The 27,350-nt window shown below is 41.6% G+C and overlaps 1 protein-coding gene across 3 annotated transcripts in view; it reads left to right on the top strand.

Annotated features, from left to right (window-relative positions):
• LOC142385542 (NACHT, LRR and PYD domains-containing protein 12-like) overlaps window positions 1–23,482 on the top strand; it is an 80,124-nt gene extending 56,642 nt beyond the window's left edge. For all 3 annotated transcript variants that reach the window (XM_075472164.1, XM_075472163.1, XM_075472165.1), the window contains exons 12-19: window positions 2,328–2,501; window positions 4,324–4,497; window positions 8,623–8,796; window positions 13,646–13,819; window positions 18,714–18,887; window positions 20,698–20,871; window positions 22,683–22,856; window positions 23,010–23,482. In XM_075472164.1, the coding sequence (XP_075328279.1) occupies window positions 2,328–2,501; window positions 4,324–4,497; window positions 8,623–8,796; window positions 13,646–13,819; window positions 18,714–18,887; window positions 20,698–20,871; window positions 22,683–22,856; window positions 23,010–23,022 (1,231 nt within the window). In that variant the 3' untranslated portion in view covers window positions 23,023–23,482. The remainder of the gene's footprint in view (window positions 1–2,327; window positions 2,502–4,323; window positions 4,498–8,622; window positions 8,797–13,645; window positions 13,820–18,713; window positions 18,888–20,697; window positions 20,872–22,682; window positions 22,857–23,009) is intronic.
• Window positions 23,483–27,350: the final 3,868 nt, after the last annotated feature.

Below are 27,350 nucleotides of genomic sequence, written 5' to 3'. Positions count from 1 at the left end.
AAAGACATTACAGATGCTGCAACATACCACATGGTGCCCGTGTACACCGTCACAAACTTTCAGAAAATGCTTTGGACGCTAGACAAACGTTACAAAATACCATCCCGAACATATTTTAATCAATCAGGCACCTGTGCTGCCAGGCTCCTGTACTGCCAGGCTCCTGTACTGCCAGGGTCCTGTGCTGCCAGGCTCCTGTACTGCCAGGCTCCTGTGCTGCCAGGCTCCTGTGCTGCCAGGCTCCTGTACTGCCAGGCTCCTGTACTGCCAGGGTCCTGTACTGCCAGGCTCCTGTGCTGCCAGGCTCCTGTGCTGCCAGGCTCCTGTGCTGCCAGGCTCCTGTACTGCCAGGGTCCTGTGCTGCCAGGCTCCTGTGCTGCCAGGCTCCTGTGCTGCCAGGCTCCTGTGCTGCCAGGCTCCTGTACTGCCAGGCTCCTGTACTGCCAGGCTCCTGTGCTGCCAGGCTCCTGTGCTGCCAGGCTCCTGTACTGCCAGGCTCCTGTGCTGCCACGTTCCTGTGCTGCCAGGTTCCTGTGCTGCCGGGCTCCTGTACTGCCAGGCTCCTGTACTGCCAGGGTCCTGTGCTGCCAGGGTCCTGTGCTGCCAGGCTCCTGTGCTGCCAGGCTCCTGTACTGCCAGGCTCCTGTGCTGCCAGGCTCCTGTGCTGCCAGGCTCCTGTGCTGCCAGGCTCCTGTGCTGCCAGGCTCCTGTGCTGCCAGGCTCCTGTGCTGCCAGGCTCCTGTGCTGCCAGGCTCCTGTGCTGCCAGGCTCCTGTGCTGCCAGGCTCCTGTGCTGCCAGGCTCCTGTACTGCCAGGCTCCTGTGCTGCCAGGCTCCTGTGCTGCCAGGCTCCTGTACTGCCAGGCTCCTGTACTGCCGGGCTCCTGTGCTGCCGGGCTCCTGTGCTGCCGGGCTCCTGTGCTGCCGGGCTCCTGTGCTGCCGGGCTCCTGTGCTGCCGGGCTCCTGTGCTGCCAGGCTCCTGTACTGCCAGGCTCCTGTGCTGCCAGGCTCCTGTCCTGCCAGGCTCCTGTGCTGCCAGGCTCCTGTGCTGCCAGGCTCCTGTGCTGCCAGGCTCCTGTGCTGCCAGGCTCCTGTGCTGCCAGGCTCCTGTGCTGCCAGGCTCCTGTGCTGCCAGGCTCCTGTACTGCCAGGCTCCTGTGCTGCCAGGCTCCTGTGCTGCCAGGCTCCTGTACTGCCAGGCTCCTGTACTGCCAGGCTCCTGTGCTGCCAGGCTCCTGTACTGCCAGGCTCCTGTGCTGCCAGGCTCCTGTACTGCCAGGCTCCTGTACTGCCAGGCTCCTGTGCTGCCAGGCTCCTGTGCTGCCAGGCTCCTGTGCTGCCAGGCTCCTGTGCTGCCAGGCTCCTGTACTGCCAGGCTCCTGTACTGCCAGGCTCCTGTACTGCCTGCCTTCCGGTATCAAGGAGAACAGTTGGCTCCTTGGTGATACTGCGTGCCTTCCCAAAGCATCGCTTGTGGGGTTTGTCCTGCATGGCAGGAAGAGTTTCCCCTGTGCTGTGCTGCTTCCACCACTCTCTGCAGTGTTTTGCGGCTGTAGGCAGACAGTATCACACCATAACACAGCCCGTCAGCAGGTTTTCGGTTGTGCTCCTGTAGAAGCTGGTGATGATGTTGAGATTCATGCCAAACTCCATCAGCTTCCTCAGGAGGAGGAGCCACTGGGAGCTTTCCTGCACAACATATCCACAAGCAGAGTCCAGGATAGGTCCTCTGTGATCTGCCCTCTGCTGACCGTTTCAACCATGGCACTGCTGATGTAGAGCTTTCAGTGTCCCCTCTCTCACTGTCTCCTTCTGAAGTCCACCATCTCTTTTTTGTTTTGCTAATGTTATGAGAGAGTTTGTTCACCTGACACCAGGCGGTAAGTGCTGCTCCCGCCTCTCTGTAGGTGGTCTCGTCTTTCTCTGCGATGAGACCTAAAATGGTGGTGTCATTGGCAAACTTAATGACACCACCATTTTAGACAAAATCCCACTAATAATACATCAGCATCCTTTAATCTGCCAACATTCAATAAAACAGTCAATTTGATCTTTATTTCTATTAGTTTGTTCCCATTTGCTCCAAAGTTCCTCCTGACATGTTTGTTTTCTTTGAAACCTGAATCATTTGGCTGCACAACATGAGTTTGTATGGATGGAGCCACTGGTGGAGCTGGCAGAGTTTAAGAGCTGAAGTCACTCCGTCTTTATTGAAGCAGCAGCATGTTGTCATTAATATTAATGAGAGCTCTTTTTCACTTGTTCTGTTGGACTTTTTTAACCTGCATCCTGTTGGCTTCAGCTCACATGTTTTATTCTTTATTCAGATTGGAGAACTGCAGGTTGTCAGAGATCAGCTGTGCTTCTCTGGTCTCTGCTCTGAAGTCCAACCCCTCCCATCTGACGGAACTGGACCTGAGCAGGAACACCATCAGTGACTCTGCAGCGAAGGAGCTGTGCAGCTTTCTGCAGAGTCCTCACTGTGGACTGAAGACTCTGAGGTCAGACACCATGTTTTAGTTGTTTGTTCAGATTAATGTGATGTGAAAGTTGTGCTGGTCTTCATGGTAAAGTCTGTTTTCTTCTTCAGTGGGTTAGTTGATGAAATGATGATTCATTAAATAATGAGAAAACACAGTGAATCTGTCAGACAGAAACAAATCTAGAATCACTGGCTGATGCTTCTAGCGCTCCAGAGTTGGTGAAACAATAACAACAGTTTGGAGCAGCAAAACTCCAAAAGCCCGTTAATCAGCTGATACTAACAAACTCCCCTCCAACACTGTTGGAAATGAACAATCTTTGACTTGGTTAGAAAGCAGCTTTCATCACAGCAGCAGTTATCTTCAGTCAGATTCATTCATGATGACTAAATCCAGCCAAAAACCTTCTCCCACTAATAATCTCACTGATAATTACTGAGCTGCCATGAAGGAGGGAGGCAGGAACTGCTTCATCACTGTAGGTACATGCTGTTCTCTTCACCTGCTGGCTTTATTGGAGCTGTTTTCATCTGTTTCATTCATTTATGAGGAGAACATTGAGTTTCTGTGAATAACGTGTGTGAATGTAGACTGAAAAACAGCAGATCAGGAACATGAAGTTTCATCAGTTTATTTGAGAAACTAAAAAAAGGTTTTCAACATGAAAAAAGTGCAGCAGGATTTTATTTCACTTTCAAAGTCAATTTCATTCACAGTTTTTTATTTCCACTTTAGTATATCTGTTCATATTTCAGATGTTTTCACATGCAGAAACTTTGTCAAGTTCAAAACTTTTTTCAATTTTGAAAATCAGAAAAATCTGAAAATTAAAATCTGAATCTGAAGGAAAAAGAATTCAAACACGAAAAAACACATAAAATAAGATTTGAAATGAAAAATGCATCAAATAATCTACAATTAAAAAGCATCATAGTAAAATCATCTGTTTTAACTTTGAATGAAATTTCTTTTTAAAGAATAAGACTTGACTTTCAGTCTCAACTGATGGAAAAAGTAATATTTCGGCCCAGTTAAACTCCATGTACAAACAGCTTTGGTAGCGAGCATCTGTACTGATCTGCTCATTAGTCCAGTGTTTGGATTTCCTGAAGATGAGTCTCTAAGCTGAGCTGCTGCCTGCTGTGTTTTGTCTGCTTCTAAATCATGTGACTCTGATGGAAGCTGGGATGTTTAAAGAATGAATGGAAACACTGAACTTAACACTCTAACTCCTCCTTGACTTCAGCTTTGTAGCTTCCTGCTGGAGATGTGGGAGGTCTTCCAACCATCAGCCTCAAACTCCACTGATTCTGATAGTTAGTCAAAGCGTCCATCAGCATCCATTAATCAGCCAAACTGATCAATCAGTCCACCTCTGGATGGTTCCAACACTTTTCTAAGGCTCTGTAATGTTTGGACTGACTGAGATAATCAAACACAACAAGTCACAGTAACAAGTTCTGCTGCTGTCGACTCTTTAAAGAAGTTTGATTCCATGATTCCATTAAACATCACTGCACCATGTCTTTGTGCCTTTAACCTTCAATAAAACAGTGAACCTGATCTCCATTTCTATCAGTTTGTTCCCATTTGCTCCAAAGTTCCTCCTGACATGTTTGTTTTCTTTGAAACTTGAATCATTTGGCTGCACAACATGAGTTTGTATGGATGGAGCCACTGGTGAAGCTGGCAGAGTTTAAGAGCTGAAGTCACTCCGTCTTTATTGAAGCAGCAGCATGTTGTCATTAATATTAATGAGAGCTCTTTTTCACTTGTTCTGTTGGACTGTTTTAACCTGCATCCTGTTGGCTTCAGCTCACATGTTTTATTCTTTATTCAGATTGAGGAACTGCAGGTTGTCAGAGATCAGCTGTGCTTCTGTGGTCTCTGCTCTGAAGTCCAACCCCTCCCATCTGACACAACTGGACCTGAGCTACAACACCATCAGTGACTCTACAGCGAAGGAGCTGTGCAGCTTTCTGCAGAGTCCTCACTGTGGACTGAAGACTCTGAGGTCAGACACCATGTTTTAGTTGTTTGTTCAGATTAATATGATGTGAAAGTTGTGCTGGTCTTCATGGTAAAGTCTGTTTTCTTCTTCAGTGGTTTAGTTGATGAAATGATGATTCATTAAATAATGAGAAAACACAGTGAATCTGTCAGACAGAAACAAATCTAGAATCACTGGCTGATGCTTCTAGAGCTCCAGAGTTGGTGAATATTTCTGGCTGAAACAATAACAACAGTTTGGAGCAGCAAAACTCCAAAAGCCCGTTAATCAGCTGATACTAACAAACTCCCCTCCAACACTGTTGGAAATGAACAATCTTTGACTTGGTTAGAAAGCAGCTTTCATCACAGCAGCAGTTATCTTCAGTCAGATTCATTCATGATGACAAAATGCAGCCAAAAAGCTTCTCCCACTAATAATTTAAAGTAAATCATTTTCAGTTTGGACCTTTTTGCTCCACTTAATTTATTCAAATGATAAATTAGCTAAAAGTAGAAAAGTCCTGCAGCAAAAAGGTTTTTTTGCATAACTCCAAATTTATAACAACACCAAGTTTACAGGCCAGACAGAGAGAATGCCAAGCTACCACCAAACCACCAAGTTCCTTTTTATTCTTTATTAGAAATTCCGTTTCCATGTGGGACTGAATGTGAAGCTGAATGAAAATGATAGCATTCAGCTTTGGTAGCAGACATTGAGATTTCTCCCACTGGGTCTCCAGTGGAACGTGGTGGAGCAGCACAGATGTTGGCCTTCAGGCTCCAGTCACCCACCCTCCGTCCCTCTCAATTTCTTTTCTCAAATCAATCTCTTCAACCTCACATCTAATAATAAGAAACTTAAAGTGTTTCATCAAAGCAACATATTTCTGTTTCTAAGGCAACGCTTTAGTCCAAATTCTGATTGTTTTCAGCACAAAATCATCCTTCTTCATCCACTGACATTGAACAATGTGTTCTTCTCTCTGGTTTGTATCAGAACATTCCAAGAAAAACAAGGTATCAGGAGGAGGGAAAAGGCATAATTCCTTCTTTTTTTGTCTTAAAAGAAGACAACTGTAAGTGTGCAAGGTATTTTTATACAAAGTAACTGACTAAAGACACAAAAGCTGGTGTAACACCCTCCCCATTATCATCAATGACCCTAAGAGAGAGGAGCAGAGACGGGTGGGCCAGAGGAGTGTGAGGTGAGGACAGAGAACAGGGAAAAGAATGATCTTTATTCATTTAAAATGCTGTCGTATTTCCTTTAAAACTGAATTTAGTATCACCAGATCGAGACAGTTTATAACTGAAGATTACTAAGTGTTTCAACACCTCGGTGTTCACATTGAAGGCATCTAGCTTATTCATGTTGTTTTTTCTGCATAACTCTCAAATTCTAATGGATATAGATACATATTTGCTGTACAAAGCTTTATTGAAAACTTTAAAAGTTCACTATTCATAAAAATGTAACACCCGTTCAGCCAATTGTGTTGTGCAGTTTCAAGTCAACGTGTATTTTAATCTGGCAACAACTGGCCTCTAAAGATGGTTCTGGATTGAGAATATTGTCATAGAGCTGTTTGTTCCCCCATTTTACAACATAATCAGGCACCCATTTTTACCTCTGACCCTCTCCAGTCCATCAGGACTTAAAGACATGGTTGGTAATCCTGTTCAGAAACACATTGTGTAATACTGGGTGAAATGGTCCGTCTATCCTGAGAGAAATCTATACAAGATGTATTTAGAAAAAGGGACGAAAATAATCAGACCTCTGTGGCAGCTGCAGGACTGAGAAAAAGCTGACCAGTCCCGCTGATCTCGGATTGGAGCGCCTACAAAAAACCAATCAGATGCCTCTGCTTTCTGCCTACGCCCCCCTCTGTCGGCTCCCTGCTCCGTGTGCGCACGCGGTTCTACCGGCTTTGGATGAAGCACTGACGGAATGGGGAGGGGGGGTGGAGCTTAGAGGAGGGGACACTTTCGAATCTTGCTAGCTCTCTTGCTAGCTCTCTAGGATTACCTACCATAGCTTTAACTGAGAGGTTCAGTGGGAACTGACTTTCATTCCACCTTAATTATTCCAAATGTAACTGCATCAAATTATGAGAGAATTTATAAAACTGTCATTAACCGTGTTGAGTTGGTTCATTTTTGGGGGTTTCAGCTAAAGTGGTTTCAGTGCTTCCAGAATGTTCCCTAAATAAAACCTTACTTGGATTTTCAGAAGTGAACTTGAATTTATTTCCATACTTTTAAAGATGTAATCAGAAGATCTCAGACAGTTTGCAAATCTCTAAGTATTCATTTCATCACGTAAGCACAGAACATTATCAAAAACTATAAGAGACTCCCACAAAAGTTAAAGAAATTCATTCTAATTGTAATATTTTTCATTTATTTCTTCAAACAAACACAAAAACTGAATAAAAAAAGAAAGTATGGAGAAATCAAAATAAATGAAGAAATTAATGATTTGGAGGGATTAAATAGATCAACATTGCAAAGGAAACTAATACAGGAATAATAAATCAAAATAAGAAAAATAAATATATTCTAATTGTAAAAATGTATTCAATTCAAAACTGAGTCACAAAGTAAATAAATGGCAACATTAGCACAATTAAACCAGGAAACAATAGAATTAAAGCAGAAAAATGACATTCTTTGTTTGTTTAGGCACAAATTCTGTTTTTTTCTTATTATTTTAGTTGAATTTATCATCTTACAAAATTATTTATCAAACTATTTATATATTTTGTATATATTTCAGATTATGGCTGTTTCAGTCCTCCATAGAGGAGAGCCCAGAAGTAACAAGTGATCACCTTTTTTTTCCAATAATACCGTTAACCCATAGTCTCTAATGTTCACTGTTACGGCCCGGCTCGTGAACATAAAATGGAGACGAACACAAGGGGTTAAACAAGTTGTTCATTGTTAAAACCCAGCCCGCATTAACTCTCAGCACACACATCAAGCAGCATGAGTGTTGGGAGTCCACACTGTAAACAGAAGACTCTGGGGTCAGTTCCCTGCCTGTAAATAAAGTATCATTTCTATGTCAAATCTATAAAATGTTATTTTGTTTCCAAAATTTCAATTTTGAAAATCAGAAAAATCTGAAAATTAAAATCTGAATCTGAAGGAAAAAGAATTCAAACACGAAAAAACACATAAAATAAGATTTGAAATGAAAATGCATCAAATAATCTACAATCAAATTGCATCATAGTAAAATCATCTGTTTTAACTTTGAATGAAATTTCTTTTTAAAGAATAAGACTTGACTTTCAGTCTCAACTGATGGAAAAAGTAATATTTCGGCCCAGTTAAACTCCATGTACAAACAGCTTTGGTAGCGAGCATCTGTACTGATCTGCTCATTAGTCCAGTGTTTGGATTTCCTGAAGATGAGTCTCTAAGCTGAGCTGCTGCCTGCTGTGTTTTGTCTGCTTCTAAATCATGTGACTCTGATGGAAGCTGGGATGTTTAAAGAATGAATGGAAACACTGAACTTAACACTCTAACTCCTCCTTGACTTCAGCTTTGTAGCTTCCTGCTGGAGATGTGGGAGGTCTTCCAACCATCAGCCTCAAACTCCACTGATTCTGATAGTTAGTCAAAGCGTCCATCAGCATCCATTAATCAGCCAAACTGATCAATCAGTCCACCTCTGGATGGTTCCAACACTTTTCTAAGGCTCTGTAATGTTTGCACTGACTGAGATATTCAAACACAACAAGTCACAGTAACAAGTTCTGCTGCTGTCGACTCTTTAAAGAAGTTTGATTCCATGATTCCATTAAACATCACTGCACCATGTCTTTGTGCCTTTAACCTTCATTAAAACAGTGAACCTGATCTCCATTTCTATCAGTTTGTTCCCATTTGCTCCAAAGTTCCTCCTGACATGTTTGTTTTCTTTGAAACTTGAATCATTTGGCTGCAAAACATGAGTTTGTATGGATGGAGCCACTGGTGGAGCTGGCAGAGTTTAAGAGCTGAAGTCACTCCGTCTTTATTGAAGCAGCAGCATGTTGTCATTAATATTAATGAGAGCTCTTTTTCACTTGTTCTGTTGGACTGTTTTAACCTGCATCCTGTTGGCTTCAGCTCACATGTTTTATTCTTTATTCAGATTGAGGGGCTGCAGTTTGTCAGAGATCAGCTGTGTTTCTGTGGTCTCTGCTCTGAAGTCCAACCCCTCCCATCTGACAGAACTGGACCTGAGCAACAACACCATCAGAGACTCTGCAGCGAAGGAGCTGTGCAGCTTTCTGCAGAGTCCTCACTGTGGACTGAAGACTCTGAGGTCAGACACCATGTTTCAGTTGTTTGTTCAGATTAATATGATGTGAAAGTTGTGCTGGTCTTCATGGTAAAGTCTGTTTTCTTCTTCTGTGGTTCAGTTGATGAAATGATGATTCATTAAATAATGAGAAAACACAGTGAATCTGTCAGACAGAAACAAATCTAGAATCACTGGCTGATGCTTCTAGAGCTCCAGAGTTGGTGAATATTTCTGTCTGAAACAATAACAACAGTTTGGAGCAGCAAAACTCCAAAAGCCCGTTAATCAGCTGATACTAACAAACTCCCCTCCAACACTGTTGCAAATGAACAATCTTTGACTTGGTTAGAAAGCAGCTTTCATCACAGCAGCAGTTATCTTCAGTCAGATTCATTCATGATGACAAAATGCAGCCAAAAAGCTTCTCCCACTAATAATTTAAAGTAAATCATTTTCAGTTTGGACCTTTTTGCTCCACTTAATTTATTCAAATGATAAATTAGCTAAAAGTAGAAAAGTCCTGCAGCAAAAAGGTTTTTTTGCATAACTCCAAATTTATAACAACACCAAGTTTACAGGCCACACAGAGAGAATGCCAAGCTACCACCAAACCACCAAGTTCCTTTTTATTCTTTATTAGAAATTCCGTTTCCATGTGGGACTGAATGTGAAGCTGAATGAAAATGATAGCATTCAGCTTTGGTAGCAGACATTGAGATTTCTCCCACTGGGTCTCCAGTGGAACGTGGTGGAGCAGCACAGATGTTGGCCTTCAGGCTCCAGTCACCCACCCTCCGTCCCTCTCAATTTCTTTTCTCAAATCAATCTCTTCAACCTCACATCTAATAATAAGAAACTTAAAGTGTTTCATGAAAGCAACATATTTCTGTTTCTAAGGCAACGCTTTAGTCCAAATTCTGATTGTTTTCAGCACAAAATCATCCTTCTTCATCCACTGACATTGAACAATGTGTTCTTCTCTCTGGTTTGTATCAGAACATTCCAAGAAAAACAAGGTATCAGGAGGAGGGAAAAGGCATAATTCCTTCTTTTTTTGTCTTAAAAGAAGACAACTGTAAGTGTGCAAGGTATTTTTATACAAAGTAACTGACTAAAGACACAAAAGCTGGTGTAACACCCTCCCCATTATCATCAATGACCCTAAGAGGGAGGAGCAGAGACGGGTGGGCCAGAGGAGTGTGAGGTGAGGACAGAGAACAGGGAAAAGAATGATCTTTATTCATTTAAAATGCTGTCGTATTTCCTTTAAAACTGAATTTAGTATCACCAGATCGAGGCAGTTTATAACTGAAGATTACTAAGTGTTTCAACACCTCGGTGTTCACATTGAAGGCATCTAGCTTATTTATGTTGTTTTTTCTGCATAACTCTCAAATTCTAATGGATATAGATACATATTTGCTGTACAAAGCTTTATTGAAAACTTTAAAAGTTCACTATTCATAAAAATGTGACACCCGTTCAGCCAATTGTGTTGTGCAGTTTCAAGTCAACGTGTATTTTAATCTGGCAACAACTGGCCTCTAAAGATGGTTCTGGATTGAGAATATTGTCATAGAGCTGTTTGTTCCCCCATTTTACAACATAATCAGGCACCCATTTTTACCTCTGACCCTCTCCAGTCCATCAGGACTTAAAGACATGGTTGGTAATCCTGTTCAGAAACACATTGTGTAATACTGGGTGAAATGGTCCGTCTATCCTGAGAGAAATCTATACAAGATGTATTTAGAAAAAGGGACGAAAATAATCAGACCTCTGTGGCAGCTGCAGGACTGAGAAAAAGCTGACCAGTCCCGCTGATCTCGGATTGGAGCGCCTACAAAAAACCAATCAGATGCCTCTGCTTTCTGCCTACGCCCCCCTCTGTCGGCTCCCTGCTCCGTGTGCGCACGCGGTTCTACCGGCTTTGGATGAAGCACTGACGGAATGGGGAGGGGGGTTGGAGCTTAGAGGAGGGGACACTTTCGAATCTTGCTAGCTCTCTTGCTAGCTCTCTAGGATTACCTACCATAGCTTTAACTGAGGGGTTCAGTGGGAACTGACTTTCATTCCACCTTAATTATTCCAAATGTAACTGCATCAAATTATGAGAGAATTTATAAAACTGTCATTAACCGTGTTGAGTTGGTTCATTTTTGGGGGTTTCAGCTAAAGTGGTTTCAGTGCTTCCAGAATGTTCCCTAAATAGAACCTTACTTGGATTTTCAGAAGTGAACTTGAATTTATTTCCATACTTTTAAAGATGTAATCAGAAGATCTCAGACAGTTTCCAGATCTTTAAGTATTCATTTCATCACGTAAGCACAGAACATTATCAGAAACTATAAGAGACTCCCACAAAAGTTAAAGAAATTCATTCTAATTGTAATATTTTTCATTTATATCTTCAAACAAACACAAAAACTGAATAAAAAAAGAAAATATGGAGAAATCAAAATAAATGAAGAAATTAATGATTTGGAGGGATTAAATAGATCAACATTGCAAAGGAAACTAATACAGGAATAATAAATCAAAATAAGAAAAATAAATATATTCTAATTGTAAAAATGTATTCAATTCAAAACTGAGTCACAAAGTAAATAAATGGAAACATTAGCACAATTAAACCAGGAAACAATAGAATTAACGCAGAAAAATGACATTCTTTATGTTTGTTTAGGCACAAATTCTGTTTTTTCTTATTATTTTAGTTGAATTTATCATCTTACAAAATTATTTATCAAACTATTTATATATTTTGTATATATTTCAGATTATGGCTGTTTCAGTCCTCCATAGAGGAGAGCCCAGAAGTAACAAGTGATCACCTTTTTTTTCCAATAACACCGTTAACCCATAGTCTCTAATGTTCACTGTTACGGCCCGGCTCGTGAACATAAAATGGAGACGAACACAAGGGGTTAAACAAGTTGTTCATTGTTAAAACCCAGTCCGCGTTAACTCTCAGCACACACATCAAGCAGCATGAGTGTTGGGAGTCCACACTGTGTCGCTGCATCGAACAGATCAGTGTGTGGATGCAAAACAATTTCCTCCAGCTAAACTCAGACAAAACTGAAATCATTGTCAGTGGCCCACAGAAACAAAGAGAAAGTGTTATCAGTCACCTTGAGACTCTCTCTCTAAAACCTAACTATCAAGTTAGAAATCTCGGGGTAATATTGGACTCAGACCTGAACTTTAACAGCCACATTAAATCTGTAACATCAGCAGCTTTTTACCATCTAAAAAACATTGCCAGAATCAAAGGAATAGTGTCTAAACCAGACTTAGAGAGACTGATCCATGCGTTTGTCTCCAGCAGGTTAGACTACTGTAACAGCCTGCTCACTGGGCTCTCTAAACGGGCTGTAAGACAGCTGCAGTACATCCAGAACGCTGCTGCTCGAGTCCTGACTAGAACCAGGAAATACGACCATATTAGTCCAGTGCTCAGGTCTCTGCACTGGCTTCCTGTCGCTCAGAGAATAGACTTTAAAACAGCTCTGCTTGTGTACAAGTCTCTTCACGGTCAAGCGCCAAAGTACATCTCTGACATGTTAGAGCCATATGAACCAACTCGGGCTCTGAGAACCTCAAGGAGGGGTCTCCTGCTGGTGCCCAGAGTCAGGACTAAACAAGGTGAGGCTGCGTTTCAGTTTTATGCCCCTAAAATCTGGAACAGTCTTCCAGAAGATGTGAGACAGGCCTCAACTCTGACAATGTTTAAATCCAGGCTGAAAACAGTTCTGTTTAGCTGTGCATATGACACCTGAAAGTATTTTATCTGCACTCTTCACTTTTTAATTACTTAATGATTATTTTAATGGGTTTTAAATTTCTTTCTTTTTTAATTTCTTTCTTTTATTTTATTTATTTTTTTATTCCTTTTTAATGGTTTTATTGCCTTCTTGTGATTTTATGTAGCTGTAAAGCATGCATCAAATAACAACAAAGTAAAATCATCTGTTTTAAGTTTGAATGAAATTTCTTTTTAAAGAATAAGACTTGACTTTCAGTTTCAACTGATGGAAAAACTCATGTTTCGGCCCAGTTAAACTCCATGGAGAAACAGCTTTGGTAGCGAGCATCTGTACTGATCTGCTCATTAGTCCAGTGTTTGGATTTCCTGAAGATGAGTCTCTAAGCTGAGCTGCTGCCTGCTGTGTTTCTGTCTGCTTCTAAATTATGTGACTCTGATGGAAGCTGGAATGTTTAAAGACTGAATGGAAACACTGAACTTAACACTCTAACTCCTCCTTGACTTCAGCTTTGTAGCTTCCTGCTGGAGATGGGGGAGGTCTCCCAACCATCAGCCTCAAACTCCACTGATTCTGATAGTTAGTCAAAGCGTCCATCAGCATCCATTAATCAGCCAAACTGATCAATCAGTCCACCTCTGGATGCTTCCAACACTTTTCTAAGGCTCTGTAATGTTTGGACTGACTGAGATATTCAAACACAACAAGTCACAGTAACAAGTTCTGCTGCTGTCGACTCTTTAAAGAAGTTTGATTCCATGATTCCATTAAACATCACTGCACCATGTTTTTGTGCCTTTAACCTTCATTAAAACTGTGAACCTGATCTCCATTTCTATCAGTTTGTTCCCATTTGCTCCAAAGTTCCTCCTGACATGTTTGTTTTCTTTGAAACCTGAATCATTTGGCTGCACAACATGAGTTTGTATGGATGGAGCCACTGGTGGAGCTGGCAGAGTTTAAGAGCTGAAGTCACTCCGTCTTTATTGAAGCAGCAGCATGTTGTCATTAATATTAATGAGAGCTCTTTTTCACTTGTTCTGTTGGACTGTTTTAACCTGCATCCTGTTGGCTTCAGCTCACATGTTTTATTCTTTATTCAGATTGGAGCTCTGCAGTTTGTCAGAGATCAGCTGTGCTTCTCTGGTCTCTGCTCTGAAGTCCAACCCCTCCCATTTGACAGAACTGGACCTGAGCTGGAACATCATCAGTGACTCTGCAGTGAAGAAGCTGTGCAGCTTTCTGCAGAGTCCTCACTGTGGACTGAAGACTCTGAGGTCAGACACCATGTTTTAGTTGTTTGTTCAGATTAATATGATGTGAAAGTTGTGCTGGTCTTCATGGTAAAGTCTGTTTTCTTCTTCAGTGGTTTAGTTGATGAAATGATGATTCATTAAATAATGAGAAAACACAGTGAATCTGTCAGTCAGAAACAAATCTAGAATCACTGGCTGATGCTTCTAGAGCTCCAGAGTTGGTGAATATTTCTGGCTGAAACAATAACAACAGTTTGGAGCAGCAGAACTCCAAAAGCCCGTTAATCAGCTGATACTAACAAACTCCCCTCCAACACTGTTGGAAATGAACAATCTTTGACTTGGTTAGAAAGCAGCTTTCATCACAGCAGCAGTTATCTTCAGTCAGATTCATTCATGATGACAAAATCCAGCCAAAAAGCTTCTCCCACTAATAACTGAAAGGAAATCACTTTCAGTTGAGCTTTATTTCATGAATTCTATCAATAATTCCCTCTGTTACACAATGTCAAGTCCAACTGAAAGTGATGCTGACATTTAGTGACTGGGAGGAAAACACAAAGAAGAGTTTATCAGAAGAAGAATAACATGATTGGACGATGGATGGAAGAAAAGCTGTGAGCTAACTTGTTGCTAGGTAACACCAGATGGAAGGAAGTTGTCAGTGTGTGTGAGCAGCTTTTTTATTTCCACTTTAGTCTCATTTCTTCATATTTGAGATGTTTTCTGTTTTCAGATTCCCAAACTTTCTGTCAGATTCTGAACTTTTTTCCACCTTCTGATCCGTTTTTTCACTTTCAAACTTTTGCTGCTGACCTGCTTTGAGAGCCAGGACATCAGCTGACAGGGGGGTTAAATCCTGACTGCCAGAATAACAGAGGAGGCTGAAGGGACCCCCATCATGCTGCCTTCAGGGACTGTGGGAACTGCAATCCTTTATAGGACACTTCCTCTACACTATATTTCCATGAGTGCTGGTTAAAATAACCTGCAGCACTGACACACTTTGTTAATGTCAGCTGTTTCTGTCAGCACTCAGCACAGATCAGTTGCTCATCGTCCATGATGGACAGCAGCTTGTTCAGAGTCCTTTTCTCTGCATCTGATGTTAAGGACTCCAGCTCTGCAGAAGCCACAGAGCCAGCTTTCCTCAGCAGCCTGTCCAGTCTGCTGACATCTCTCATCTCAAAGTTGCCTCCCAGCACACCACGGCATAGAAGAGAAGGCCAGCCACTAAAATATGAAGAATAACAGAAAAGAGAAGATTTGATATCAAATCAAAGTTAGCTTCAAACTAAAACCATCTCTCTTTTAGTTCTTGTGTTTTAGTTGAAATGATTTAGTGATGCGTGGAACTATCCAAATATTGAGACATATTCCACATGTCTGAATTAATCTTCCCTTACATCTTTTTCACCTGCAAAGGCAATTCTTTTCTCACTTTCAGAGACTGAAGCAGAGCTGTTCCTTAGAAAAATCACCCTGGTAAAAAACATTTTTCTTAAGTCATAAAAGGAGAGAAAACACTTTATCAGAAGTAAAAATGGAGCAGCTGAAATGTAGCTTTGTCTCACCTTTCTGGGTTCATCTGAGAGATCTTTGATCAGTAAAGTTTGGAAAGCTGGATGAAGATTAAACTGCAACCCAAACTGACAGATCTGCTGGTTCTGCTGCTCATTTGAACATGATAAATGTGCAGAGTTCAGTCACTTTAACTACAATGACTCAGTCTCCTTTGGGTTTTAGCCTTCACCCAGTAATCAGTGACAGACTGGAGGAAATGGCAAAGCACTGACTCAGCACTTTATTCTAAACATGAAGGATGAAAAATCACCAAAGTTGAGAGGATCACCTACTAAAAGAATCCATAAAAAAGTGTGCAGAAACCAGAGTGGAATTCAGAATTACACCAAAGAAGAAGAAGCTGTTTGATTTGTGTTTAAAAATGTAAAAATCCAGAAGTAACAGATGTGCAGCAGAGCCCTGCCAGCACAGAGAGATGGTGCCACCTCTTCAGAGGGCTGTGCTACAAGGACAGATTTATGGCTTACCGAGGACTGTTGGGCCTAAAGTCAGTCAGAGTTTTCAGTGTCAGATCACCGTGGTAACAGGTGGTGATCACATGACCTGCTCTGAAGCAGGTTCTGTTCAACATTTCATCTGAAGTTCCCAACAGAAAGGCTCCACCCATTCACTGATGAATTTCCAGATGTCCCAGATTAAAAAGATAAACACAGTAAATCATTTAAATGTGGTCAGGCAGAAGTGATGCATTGTTGTTTATTTCTGACATTAAAACCAAACTCAAAGATTGTTCTGATCAATGTTAAAAATGTCAGATTGTCAGCCATAACTGACAGAAAATCCATGATTCAGCTGCACAATAACAGGTCAGAGTGCAGCAAGTTGAGTCAGTACTGATGAAGTTTGACCTTTTTAATCATCACATTTAACCAGAATGGAATAATGTTTTCATTAGATTTCATTTTCCAGAAAAGTTTGGATTTTTTTTCTCTAAAATGTGATAGAAATAACTTGACAGTGTTTCACTGACCAACTTCAAATGTGGACTTTAATGTAGAAAGAGTCAGAAAAGGGAGAGAAGCATGTTCACCATAAGCCATGGTTACACTATCAGGCCACTGGAAGCTCGTCCAACTTTCAACCCAGTGCTTTACTGTAGCCCAGGGACTAAAGCTCCGAGTTATAGACCTCTTTGCATTTTAACTGTGTGGCAACTAGTTCTGAAGTAAACCCACCCACCCAGTTAGCTGACGACACCACCGCTGTAGGACAAACGATGACGAGCCGGCCAACAGGGAGGAGGTCCAGCACCTGACCCACCGGTGTCTCCACAACAATCTGGGCCTAAACACATCCAAGAATAAGGAACTTATTGTGGATTTTAGGAGATCCAAGAAGTCCATGCTCCCCTCCCTCCATCAGGGGAGAAGAAGTCAAGAGGGTGGAGAGCTTTAAGTTCCTCGGAGTCCACATCTGGGCTAACCTGACCTGGTCCACCACCATCTCCTGGCAGGTGGAAAGCAGGGCAGCGCCTTTACTTCCTCAGGGCGTTAAACCAGGCCCACCTCCCTCATCACCTGCTGGTTAACCTCTACAGGACCACCATAGAGAGCATCCTGATGGTGGAGGAGGAGGTTCTAAGAAGGGATGCAGCTGATACTGAGGTGAATAGGCCAGTTATAGAGAGAAATATGGAGCGGAAAGCTAGAGTTGTGGCCTAGGGCAAATGGCAACAAAGAATGGGAGGCAGTCAATAAAGATTTATCGATAATATTAGATAGATTAAGAGGAAATACAAGCGATAGGCTAGAGAAGATGGGATATATAATTTACTCCTATGGTGTAGAAAGATTTGGGGTGCAAGATAGAGAGTTGAAAGGGTACATTTAGCTAAGTCTAGAAGGCAAAAAGAGATGGAGAAATTGGTTAAGGAATTGATAGATCACTGATCTATATAGGGAGTATAGGGAATTATTCACTGAGTGGTTCATTTTTTCTTTGCCGCAAGTTTCTTTGTGTTTACCTTAAATCCAGTAGCAAAACATAACAATAAAATGTTTCATACAACCATAAACTATTTAAAAATATAAAGTGACCGTACAAGTGGCAGATGTAAGTGACACACTAGTGACAGAGCTGGATTCAAATATGATTTTTGGAAATGCACATAGTCAATTAAAACTGGTTTGTTCACAGGGTTATGTTGAGGGTGTGAAGTGTTTTCCGGGTTACTGAGCAGCCTCAGTAACATTCTTCCTTCCATACTCTGCTCCTGGGGCTCCAGAGCAGTTTGTTTGTCTCTCTGGCTCTGATGCTGCTGCCCCAACAGATGCTGCCAGGCACGTCACACTTTCCACCACAGACCTATAGGACATATGGGGATGTGCAACACCCTGATGCAAATGTTGTACCACATTAGCTTCCTCCAGGTTAATGATTTTAAAGGAAAAGAAGGAAAATGTCTGTTTGGTTTGTCTTTCTTTTACTTTTGTAAAGTTTTTGTTTTGTGTTGACTCAGTTTTTGCTCTACTTCCATGTTCTGTATTCCAGTCATGTTTCTAATGAAATCAGCTCCTCTTCTGTATCTTGTTAGCTTTACTTCCTATTTTATTTGGGAGAACTTGCTTCACGTCTGTATCCGGTTCAGTTGTGCTTCTCTCTCATGTTTTCCTCCAACTCCTTATCCATTTCTCAGTTTCCACAGAGGCTGAATGAAGGAGACATTTGTACGCTCAGCAGTTTATCAGAGAGCGAAATCTCAGATTAAAGTTGAAGGAGAACAGATCTGTAGCTTCAGCTTTGTAGCTTCCTGCTGGAGATGTGGGAGGTCTTCCAACCATCAGCCTCAAACTCCACTGATTCTGATAGTTAGACAAAGCGTCCATCAGCATCCATTAATCAGCCAAACTGATCAATCAGTCCACCTCTGGATGGTTCCAACACTTTTCTAAGGCTCTGTTATGTTTGGACTGACTGAGATATTCAAACACAACAAGTCACAGTAACAAGTTCTGCTGTTGTCGACTCTTTAAAGAAGTTTGATTCCATGATTCCATTAAACATCACTGCACCATGTTTTTGGGCCTTTAACCTTCAATAAAACAGTGAACCTGATCTCCATTTCTATCAGTTTGTTCCCATTTGCTCCAAAGTTCCTCCTGACATTTTTGTTTTCTTTGAAACTTAAATTATTTGGCTGCACAACATGAGTTTGTATGGATGGAGCCACTAGTGGAGCTGGCAGAGTTTAAGAGCTGAAGTCACTCCGTCTTTATTGAAGCAGCAGCATGTTGTCATTAATATGAATGAGAGCTCTTTTTCACTTGTTCTGTTTGACTGTTTTAACCTGCATCCTGTTGGCTTCAGCTCACATGTTTTATTCTTTATTCAGATTGGAGAACTGCAGTTTGTCAGAGATCAGTTGTGCTTCTCTGGTCTCTGCTCTGAAGTCCAACCCCTCCCATCTGACAGAACTGGACCTGAGCTGGAACACCATCAGTGACTCTACAGCAAAGGAGCTCTACAGCTTTCTGCAGAGTCCTCACTGTGGACTGAAGACTCTGAGGTCAGACACCATGTTTTAGTTGTTTGTTCAGATTAATATGATGTGAAAGTTGTGCTGGTCTTCATGGTAAAGTCTGTTTTCTTCTTCAGTGGTTTAGTTGATGAAATGATGATTCATTAAATAATGAGAAAACACAGTGAATCTGTCAGACAGAAACAAATCTAGAATCACTGGCTGATGCTTCTAGAGCTCCAGAGTTGGTGAATATTTCTGGCTGAAACAATAACAACAGTTTGGAGCAGCAAAACTCCAAAAGCCCGTTAATCAGCTGATACTAACAAACTCCCCTCCAACACTGTTGGAAATGAACAAACTTTGACTTGGTTAGAAAGCAGCTTTCATCACAGCAGCAGTTATCTTCAGTCAGATTCATTCATGATGACAAAATCCAGCCAAAAACCTTCTCCCACTAATAACTGAAAGGAAATCACTTTCAGTTGAGCTTTATTTCATGAATTCTATCAATAATTCCCTCTGTTACACAATGTCAAGTCCAACTGAAAGTGATGCTGACATTTAGTGACTGTGAGGAAAACACAAAGAAGAGTTTATCAGAAGAAGAATAACATGATTGGACGATGGATGGAAGAAAAGCTGTGAGCTAACTTGTTGCTAGGTAACAGCAGATGGAAGGAGGCTGTGAGTGTGTGTGAGCAGCTTTCCATCAGGTGAGAAATGTGTGAAAACATGGAGCAGAGTCAGTGTTTGATAGCTGTGCAGCCAAAGAGAAGCTGAACAGGTGAAGTGCTGCGACCCTGTGCAGGTGAGCCCAACACAGACACAAAGGATGATCACTGAGCTGCCATGAAGGAGGGAGGCAGGGACTGCTTCATCACTGCAGATACATGCTGTTCTGTTCCCCTGGTGGCTGTGTGGGAGCTGTTCCCACCTGTTTTATTCAGTAAGAGCTCAGAGTTGCTGTGAGCAGCATGTGAGTGAATGCAGGCTGAGAAACAGCAGATAAGAAACATGAAGCTTCATCAGTTTCTCTGAGGAACAAAAAAACAGATTCAAAGTGAAAAAAAGTGCAGCAGACGTTTATTTCAGTTTAATGTAAAGTTCATTCTTCTTTCATGGTGTTTTATTTCCACTTTAGTCTCATTTCTTCATATTTCAGATGTTTTCTGTTTTCAGATTCAAACTTTCTGTCAGATTCTGAACTTTTTTCCACCTTCTGATCCGTTTTTTCACTTTCAAACTTTTGCTGCTGACCTGCTTTGAGAGCCAGGACGTCAGCTGACAGGGGGGTTAAATCCTGACTGCCAGAATACCTGACTGATTCTGATAGTTAGTCAAAGCGTCCATCAGCATCCATTAATCAGCCAAACTGATCAATCAGTCCACCTCTGGATGCTTCCAACACTTTTCTAAGGCTCTGTAATGTTTGGACTGACTGAGATATTCAAACACAACAAGTCACAGTAACAAGTTCTGCTGCTGTCGACTCTTTAAAGAAGTTTGATTCCATGATTCCATTAAACATCACTGCACCATGTTTTTGTGCCTTTAACCTTCAATAAAACAGTGAACCTGATCTCCATTTCTATCAGTTTGTTCCCATTTGCTCCAAAGTTCCTCCTGACATGTTTGTTTTCTTTGAAACTTGAATCATTTGGCTGCACAACATGAGTTTGTATGAATGGAGCCACTGGTGGAGCTGGCAGAGTTTAAGAGCTGAAGTCACTCCGTCTTTATTGAAGCAGCAGCATGTTGTCATTAATATTAATGAGAGCTCTTTTTCACTTGTTCTGTTGGACTGTTTTAACCTGCATCCTGTTGGATCAGCTCACATGTTTTATTCTTTATTCAGATTGAAGAACTGCAGGTTGTCAGAGATCAGCTGTGCTTCTCTGGTCTCTGCTCTGAAGTCTAACCCCTCCCATCTGACAGAACTGGACCTGAGTGAGAACACCATCAGTGACTCTGCAGCGAAGGAGCTGTGCAGCTTTCTGCAGAGTCCTCACTGTGGACTGAAGACTCTGAGGTCAGACACCATGTTTTAGTTGTTTGTCCAGATTAATATGATGTGAAAGTTGTGCTGGTCTTCATGGTAAAGTCTGTTTTCTTCTTCTGTGGTTTAGTTGATGAAATGATGATTCATTAAATAATGAGAAAACACAGTGAATCTGTCAGACAGAAACAAATCTAGAATCACTGGCTGATGCTTCTAGAGCTCCAGAGTTGGTGAATATTTCTGGCTGAAACAATAACAACAGTTTGGAGCAGCAAAACTCCAAAAGCCCGTTAATCAGCTGATACTAACAAACTCCCCTCCAACACTGTTGGAAATGAACAATCTTTGACTTGGTTAGAAAACAGCTTTCATCACAGCAGCAGTTATCTTCAGTCAGATTCATTCATGATGACAAAATCCAGCCAAAAAGCTTCTCCCACTGATAACTGAAAGGAAATCACTTTCAGTTGAGCTTTATTTCATGAATTCTATCAATAATTCCCTCTGTTACACAATGTCAAGTCCAACTGAAAGTGATGCTGACATTTAGTGACTGTGAGGAAAACACAAAGAAGAGTTTATCAGAAGAAGAATAACATGATTGGACGATGGATGGAAGAAAAGCTGTGAGCTAACTTGTTGCTAGGTAACAGCAGATGGAAGGAGGCTGTGAGTGTGTGTGAGCAGCTTTCCATCAGGTGAGAAATGTGTGAAAACATGCAGCAGAGTCAGTGTTTGATAGCTGTGCAGCCAAAGAGAAGCTGAACAGGTGAAGTGCTGCGACCCTGTGCAGGTGAGCCCAACACAGACACAAAGGATGATCACTGAGCTGCCATGAAGGAGGGAGGCAGGGACTGCTTCATCACTGCAGATACATGCTGTTCTGTTCCCCTGCTGGCTGTGTGGGAGCTGTTCCCAGCTGTTTTATTCAGTAAGAGCTCAGAGTTGCTGTGAGCAGCATGTGAGTGAATGCAGGCTGAGAAACAGCAGATAAGAAACATGAAGCTTCATCAGTTTCTGTGACGAACACAAAACGAGATTCAAAGTGAAAAAAACTGCAGCAGACGTTTATTTCAGTTTGAATGTAAAGTTCATTCTTCTTTCATAATGTTTTATTTCCACTTTAGTCTCATTTCTTCATATTTGAGATGTTTTCTGTTTTTAGATTCAAACTTTCTGTCAGATTCTGAACTTTTTCCACCTTCTGATCCGTTTTTTCACTTTCAAACTTTTGCTGCTGACCTGCTTTGAGAGCCAGGACGTCAGCTGACAGGGGGGTTAAATCCTGACTGCCAGAATACCTGACTGATTCTGATAGTTAGTCAAAGCGTCCATCAGCATCCATTAATCAGCCAAACTGATCAATCAGTCCACCTCTGGATGCTTCCAACACTTTTCTAAGGCTCTGTAATGTTTGGACTGACTGAGATATTCAAACACAACAAGTCACAGTAACAAGTTCTGCTGCTGTCGACTCTTTAAAGAAGTTTGATTCCATGATTCCATTAAACATCACTGCACCATGTTTTTGTGCCTTTAACCTTCAATAAAGCAGTGAACCTGATCTCCATTTCTATCAGTTTGTTCCCATTTGCTCCAAAGTTCCTCCTGACATGTTTGTTTTCTTTGAAACTTGAATCATTTGGCTGCACAACATGAGTTTGTATGGATGGAGCCACTGGTGGAGCTGGCAGAGTTTAAGAGCTGAAGTCACTTCGTCTTTATTGAAGCAGCAGCATGTTGTCATTAATATTAATGAGAGCTCTTTTTCACTTGTTCTGTTGGACTGTTTTAACCTGCATCCTGTTGGCTTCAGCTCACATGTTTTATTCTTTATTCAGATTGAGGGGCTCCAGGTTGTCAGAGATCAGCTGTGCTTCTCTGGTCTCTGCTCTTAAGTCCAACCCCTCCCATCTGACAGAACTGGACCTGAGGAGGAACTACCTGAATGAATCAGCAGTGAAGGAGCTGTCTGATCTTGTGAAGAGTCCACACAACAAACTGCAGACTCTGAGGTCAGTAGAGGGTTGGAGGTCCATGCAGCTCTCAGCTGTATTTTATTAGACTTTATTTATTATTTATTATATTTATTAAAGCTGATGGCAGCTGACAGCTGAGGATGTTCTGAAACACTCCTTTATCTCCTCTCTTCTTTCTTCTCTCTACAGATGGGAGTGGTGATGAACAGGACGATGTGAGCTGAGAGGATGAAGCAGCAGCAGCTTGTGTGCAGAGAGACTCTGACTGGATGATGATGTATATCATGTTGATCTGTTTATATTCTGTGTTTTTCTTCCTTTGGAATAATAAAGTTAAAGTTGTTAGAAATGATCAGTAATGAAATGATCCATAAACCCAGCTGCCATCACTACCTGCAGTTCCACCTGAATTTAAAGAAAAGCCAGCGTGTAAAATCTGTCACCTGTTGTATTCTCTTTGCTTCCAGCTTGACCTGGTTACATCTCACTTTGTTCGATTCTGATGGATTTGATAAACATCCATCAGTGGAAATGAGAAGCTGTCAGTGTGATTGCCTTCTTTTATGATTTTATTGCCTTCCTGTGATTTTATGTAGCTGTACAGCACTTTGTATTGCCTTCTGTACGAATTGTGCTCTAGAAATAAAATTGCCTTGCCTTGATTCAGTCAGAGACGTGCAGCTTTAGAGACAACTAAGCTGAATGAAATGTGGGGACCTGGAAGGAAGATCTTTCTCTCTTTTCACTTTGGATGTTTTCATCTGAAGGTTTTTGTACAGGCTGCAGGGATCATTTCTCCCTGTGGAGACCAGACTTCCAACACCTGCAGCAGTAGGTGGCTGAATGATGGAGTTTAACTTTCTGTATCGGCAACTCACAGCTGCTCTGTTTATTCACAGCTGAGAAATCATCTTCCTGGGGATGACCATAACCTTTATAAACATCACCGCTATCTTTATTAATATCAAGAATCAGTCTGAATGTTTCTGGTTCTTTCTTCTGGTACCAGAATACATCACCATTAATGACCAACTCTCCTGCTCAGTGTTACAGTTATTTCTGATTTTCGCAACTTTGGCTGCTTTTTCAAAACTCTACACGCAACTACAAGAACTTCACACCAATCTAGCAAAGCATTGTAGATACATTGCAAAATCAAACTAAGGTTGAAAAACATTATACACCTTTGTAAAAATTGCATTTTTGTGGCAAATCATTCACACAACCTATCATTTTGATTAACACGCCCACACTGCAACTACACACAAATGGTAGAAATGATACACACATTTGGCTTATGCTTTTCTTTGCATAATGTAAATCATACTTTTATCATGAATACGTTTGATATAAACACACAGGGAATCACTTCAATCATGACTGTTTATTTACATTCACCAAAACAAACTAAAAATAATTTTTTTACATGTAAATAAAAACACAAGAAAACGCAATACAAGTGTACTGAAAACAAAAGGAAGTTACTGAACATCCATACGCCTTGCTGGATCTGGCCACAAGATTTCATCAACGTCACATGCTATGTCTTCAAGTGCAAGACAGCGGGGAAAGTATCGCCTTGCATGGCGTATCCAGCCCTGACATGCTGCCTGGTCAATATCCCCACATGCCTCCTCAATTGCCTGTAGCAGGGCCATACGCTGCTGGGGATTACGCTCATAGACCCTCCATCGCCAGGCAGAGAAGAACTCCTCGATGGCATTGAGGAAAGGGGAGTAAGGTGGGAGGTTGAGGATAGTGAAATGTGGATGATCCTGACACCAGTTACGGACTGCAGCAGATCTGTGAAGGCTAACATTGTCCCATATTACGACATATCTTGTTTGGTGTGCTCGATGTGCGTTAGTGAGGATGGCATTTAGCTGGTTGAGGAATACAATGATGAGGTCTATGTTGTACGGGCCCAGTGTGGCATGATGGTGAAGGACACCGTTCTGGCTGATCGCAGCACACATTGTTATGTTGCCCCCCCTCTGCCCTGGCACATTTGTAATGGCACGCTATCCGATGACATTCCTGCCCCGTCTTCTTGTTTTAGTGAGGTTGATCCCTGCCTCATCCAAAAATATGAGCTCATGGCCCATGGCATCTGCCTCTAGCGCCATTACTCTCTGAAAAAGAAAAAACAAACAAAATACATACACTTCAGTATGTAAAAGGATCATGTATACACTTCTGAATTCAACACCAATACTGTTGCTTACCTGCACATATTCACAACGCAGTTGCTTTACTCGTTCTGAATTCCTTTCAAAGGGCACTCTGTAGACCTGCTTCATGCAAATTTTGTTTCTGCCAAGTAAGCGTGATATTGCTGGGATGCTCACAGTATTTACATTTGCAAAAGTTGTGTCATCTTCAATTACACGCTGCTGAATTTCACGCAGCCTTATGGTATTGTTCGCCATCACCATATTCACAATGTGGATCTCCTGCTCAGGTGTGAACAGTCTTTCTCTGCCCCCAGCTCTCGGAATTCTAGCAATTCTGTAAAGTAGCAATGGCATCATTTGTACATTACTGTATTTTACATATTACAGAAGTATACATATTGTCTAACATGTACACTGTATTTCTATGTACAGATTGCAAGTAGGCCTATACTGCAATGTTGAAATGAAGTATGAAATGACTCTACATACCGGTTCTCAGTGCAAAATGTTCTGATTATGCTTGTTACAGTGTAGCGTCTCAGATTGGGTTGAACCCTTTCTCCAGCTTCCCTGTAGCTCATGCCATGGTTGATGACATGGTCAACCAATGTGGCCCTTATGTCATCTGTAATTATGTGTGTTTGTCTCCTTCCTCTCCTTCCTCGTCTTCTTGCTCCTTGCCCCCCTCGTCCTCTTCCTAAGACTTCATTTTCTTGTCTCGGTCCATGTTGTCCTCTCCCTCTTATTTCTTCACGTCCTCTGCCTCGTCCTCCTCTGATCCTCACTCTTCCGACAAGTCTTTCTCCTTCCATTGTTCTCCACACAGAAAGCTTTCCTGTGACTTATTTCTAGGCTGGTTGCGAGGTGAAGTGATTATCTAAAATTGTGTCCACCTGTCACATGTTGTCTAATAATTAGTAGTATAGTGTACAAAATATCCATTAATGTGTATAGTTTTTCTAGGAGTGTGTTCATCATTTGGAAATTGTGTGTAAAGCAGTGAGTTGTGTTTACAGTTATGCAAAAAGAGTGTTGTGCAATGGATTGCTTTGGTACATTTTGCAAACTGTGCTTTCTAACATTTCAAACTCAGTGCAAATCAGTTTTTGTGCTCACAGTTTTGCTACATTGGTGAAATGTTTGTGTATATGTGTGAAGAGTTCAGCTTAAACAGCCAAAGTTACAAAAAATGTGCTTTAGCGAACAGAAAAAACTGTATTATGTTTTTTTTCCTTTTGTTGATTGTATCTTTCCCCTTGGTCGGTCATTTGTGATTTCAAGCCTTTCATTTCAATCACAGGGTGACAACTAAAAAAGTGTCAAGTGTAATCATTATCATTATGACACAATAAAGTATTATAACTGCCTTAACCCCTTAGCATTCCTGGTGATTTGCCTGAAGGAACGCCTGCAAACTGCACTTTTTCTTAAACGATCACTGTAGATTATTCTACAGGAAAAACTACATATGAGCCTTTTCCTCATGGCTTGAAGGAAGCCTCTCAGGGCCTGGCCATCATTGGCTGAAGCTGTTGTAGAAATCACCCAGCAACCTGACTGCTGAAACGGGACATGTTTAGTGAGGGGGATGAACGCGCGCGGCTTTCAAATAAACACAGAAAACAGGATGTTTGATGGCATTTCGTGTAGATGGAAATAATTAATTACGCAAAGAAACGTTGTGTTATTTCGACGCGGCAACATTTACGGCACCAGCACCGGGTTCGGACCACCACTGGGTGTGGTGAGTGGAGGAGGGAAACATCGAAACACTGATATGAGCTACGCTTTTCAAATTGAACAGACTGTGCGCGCTCCCGCGTACCGGGAATCAACTTTTGGCACAGCACCTGTCATTTCACGTTAGGCCTATATGACCGCTTATATGACGACATTGAGAAACTTTTGCTACATCGTGAAATTGCCGATATCTTTAATTAACTTACCTGAGCAGAAGCGTTTGACTCCATCCTGTTTTTCCTCCGTGTGTCCACTGAGTGTCGTTGGCACTCAGATCCCGGCCAGCAGAAATTGCTGCTCCTTGATTGGATGGTTGGTTGGCGCGTGGGTGGGCACCGGGTTGATTGGCAAGTCAATAAGCAACGTGCTGATTAGCTAGTCACTCAGGCGTCAAAACCGGGTCAAAATTCGTACTCGTAACTGGATTTTTGTAAACTTGTAACTTCTGGGTCGTACTTGAAGGTGGGAAATTTGTGTGTCCGTCGGATTTAGTTTTACACATGCACAAAATGTTTTTACAACTTCAAAACTTTGTTACACATACACAAACTATTTTTACAACTTCAAAACTTTGTTACACATGCACAAAATGTTTTTACGTAGACACAATTTTTTT

This window comes from Odontesthes bonariensis, chromosome 8 (assembly GCF_027942865.1).
Source record: "Odontesthes bonariensis isolate fOdoBon6 chromosome 8, fOdoBon6.hap1, whole genome shotgun sequence".
NCBI classification, from domain to species: Eukaryota; Metazoa; Chordata; class Actinopteri; order Atheriniformes; family Atherinopsidae; genus Odontesthes; species Odontesthes bonariensis.
This window is presented reverse-complemented; position numbering and strand designations above follow the sequence as displayed.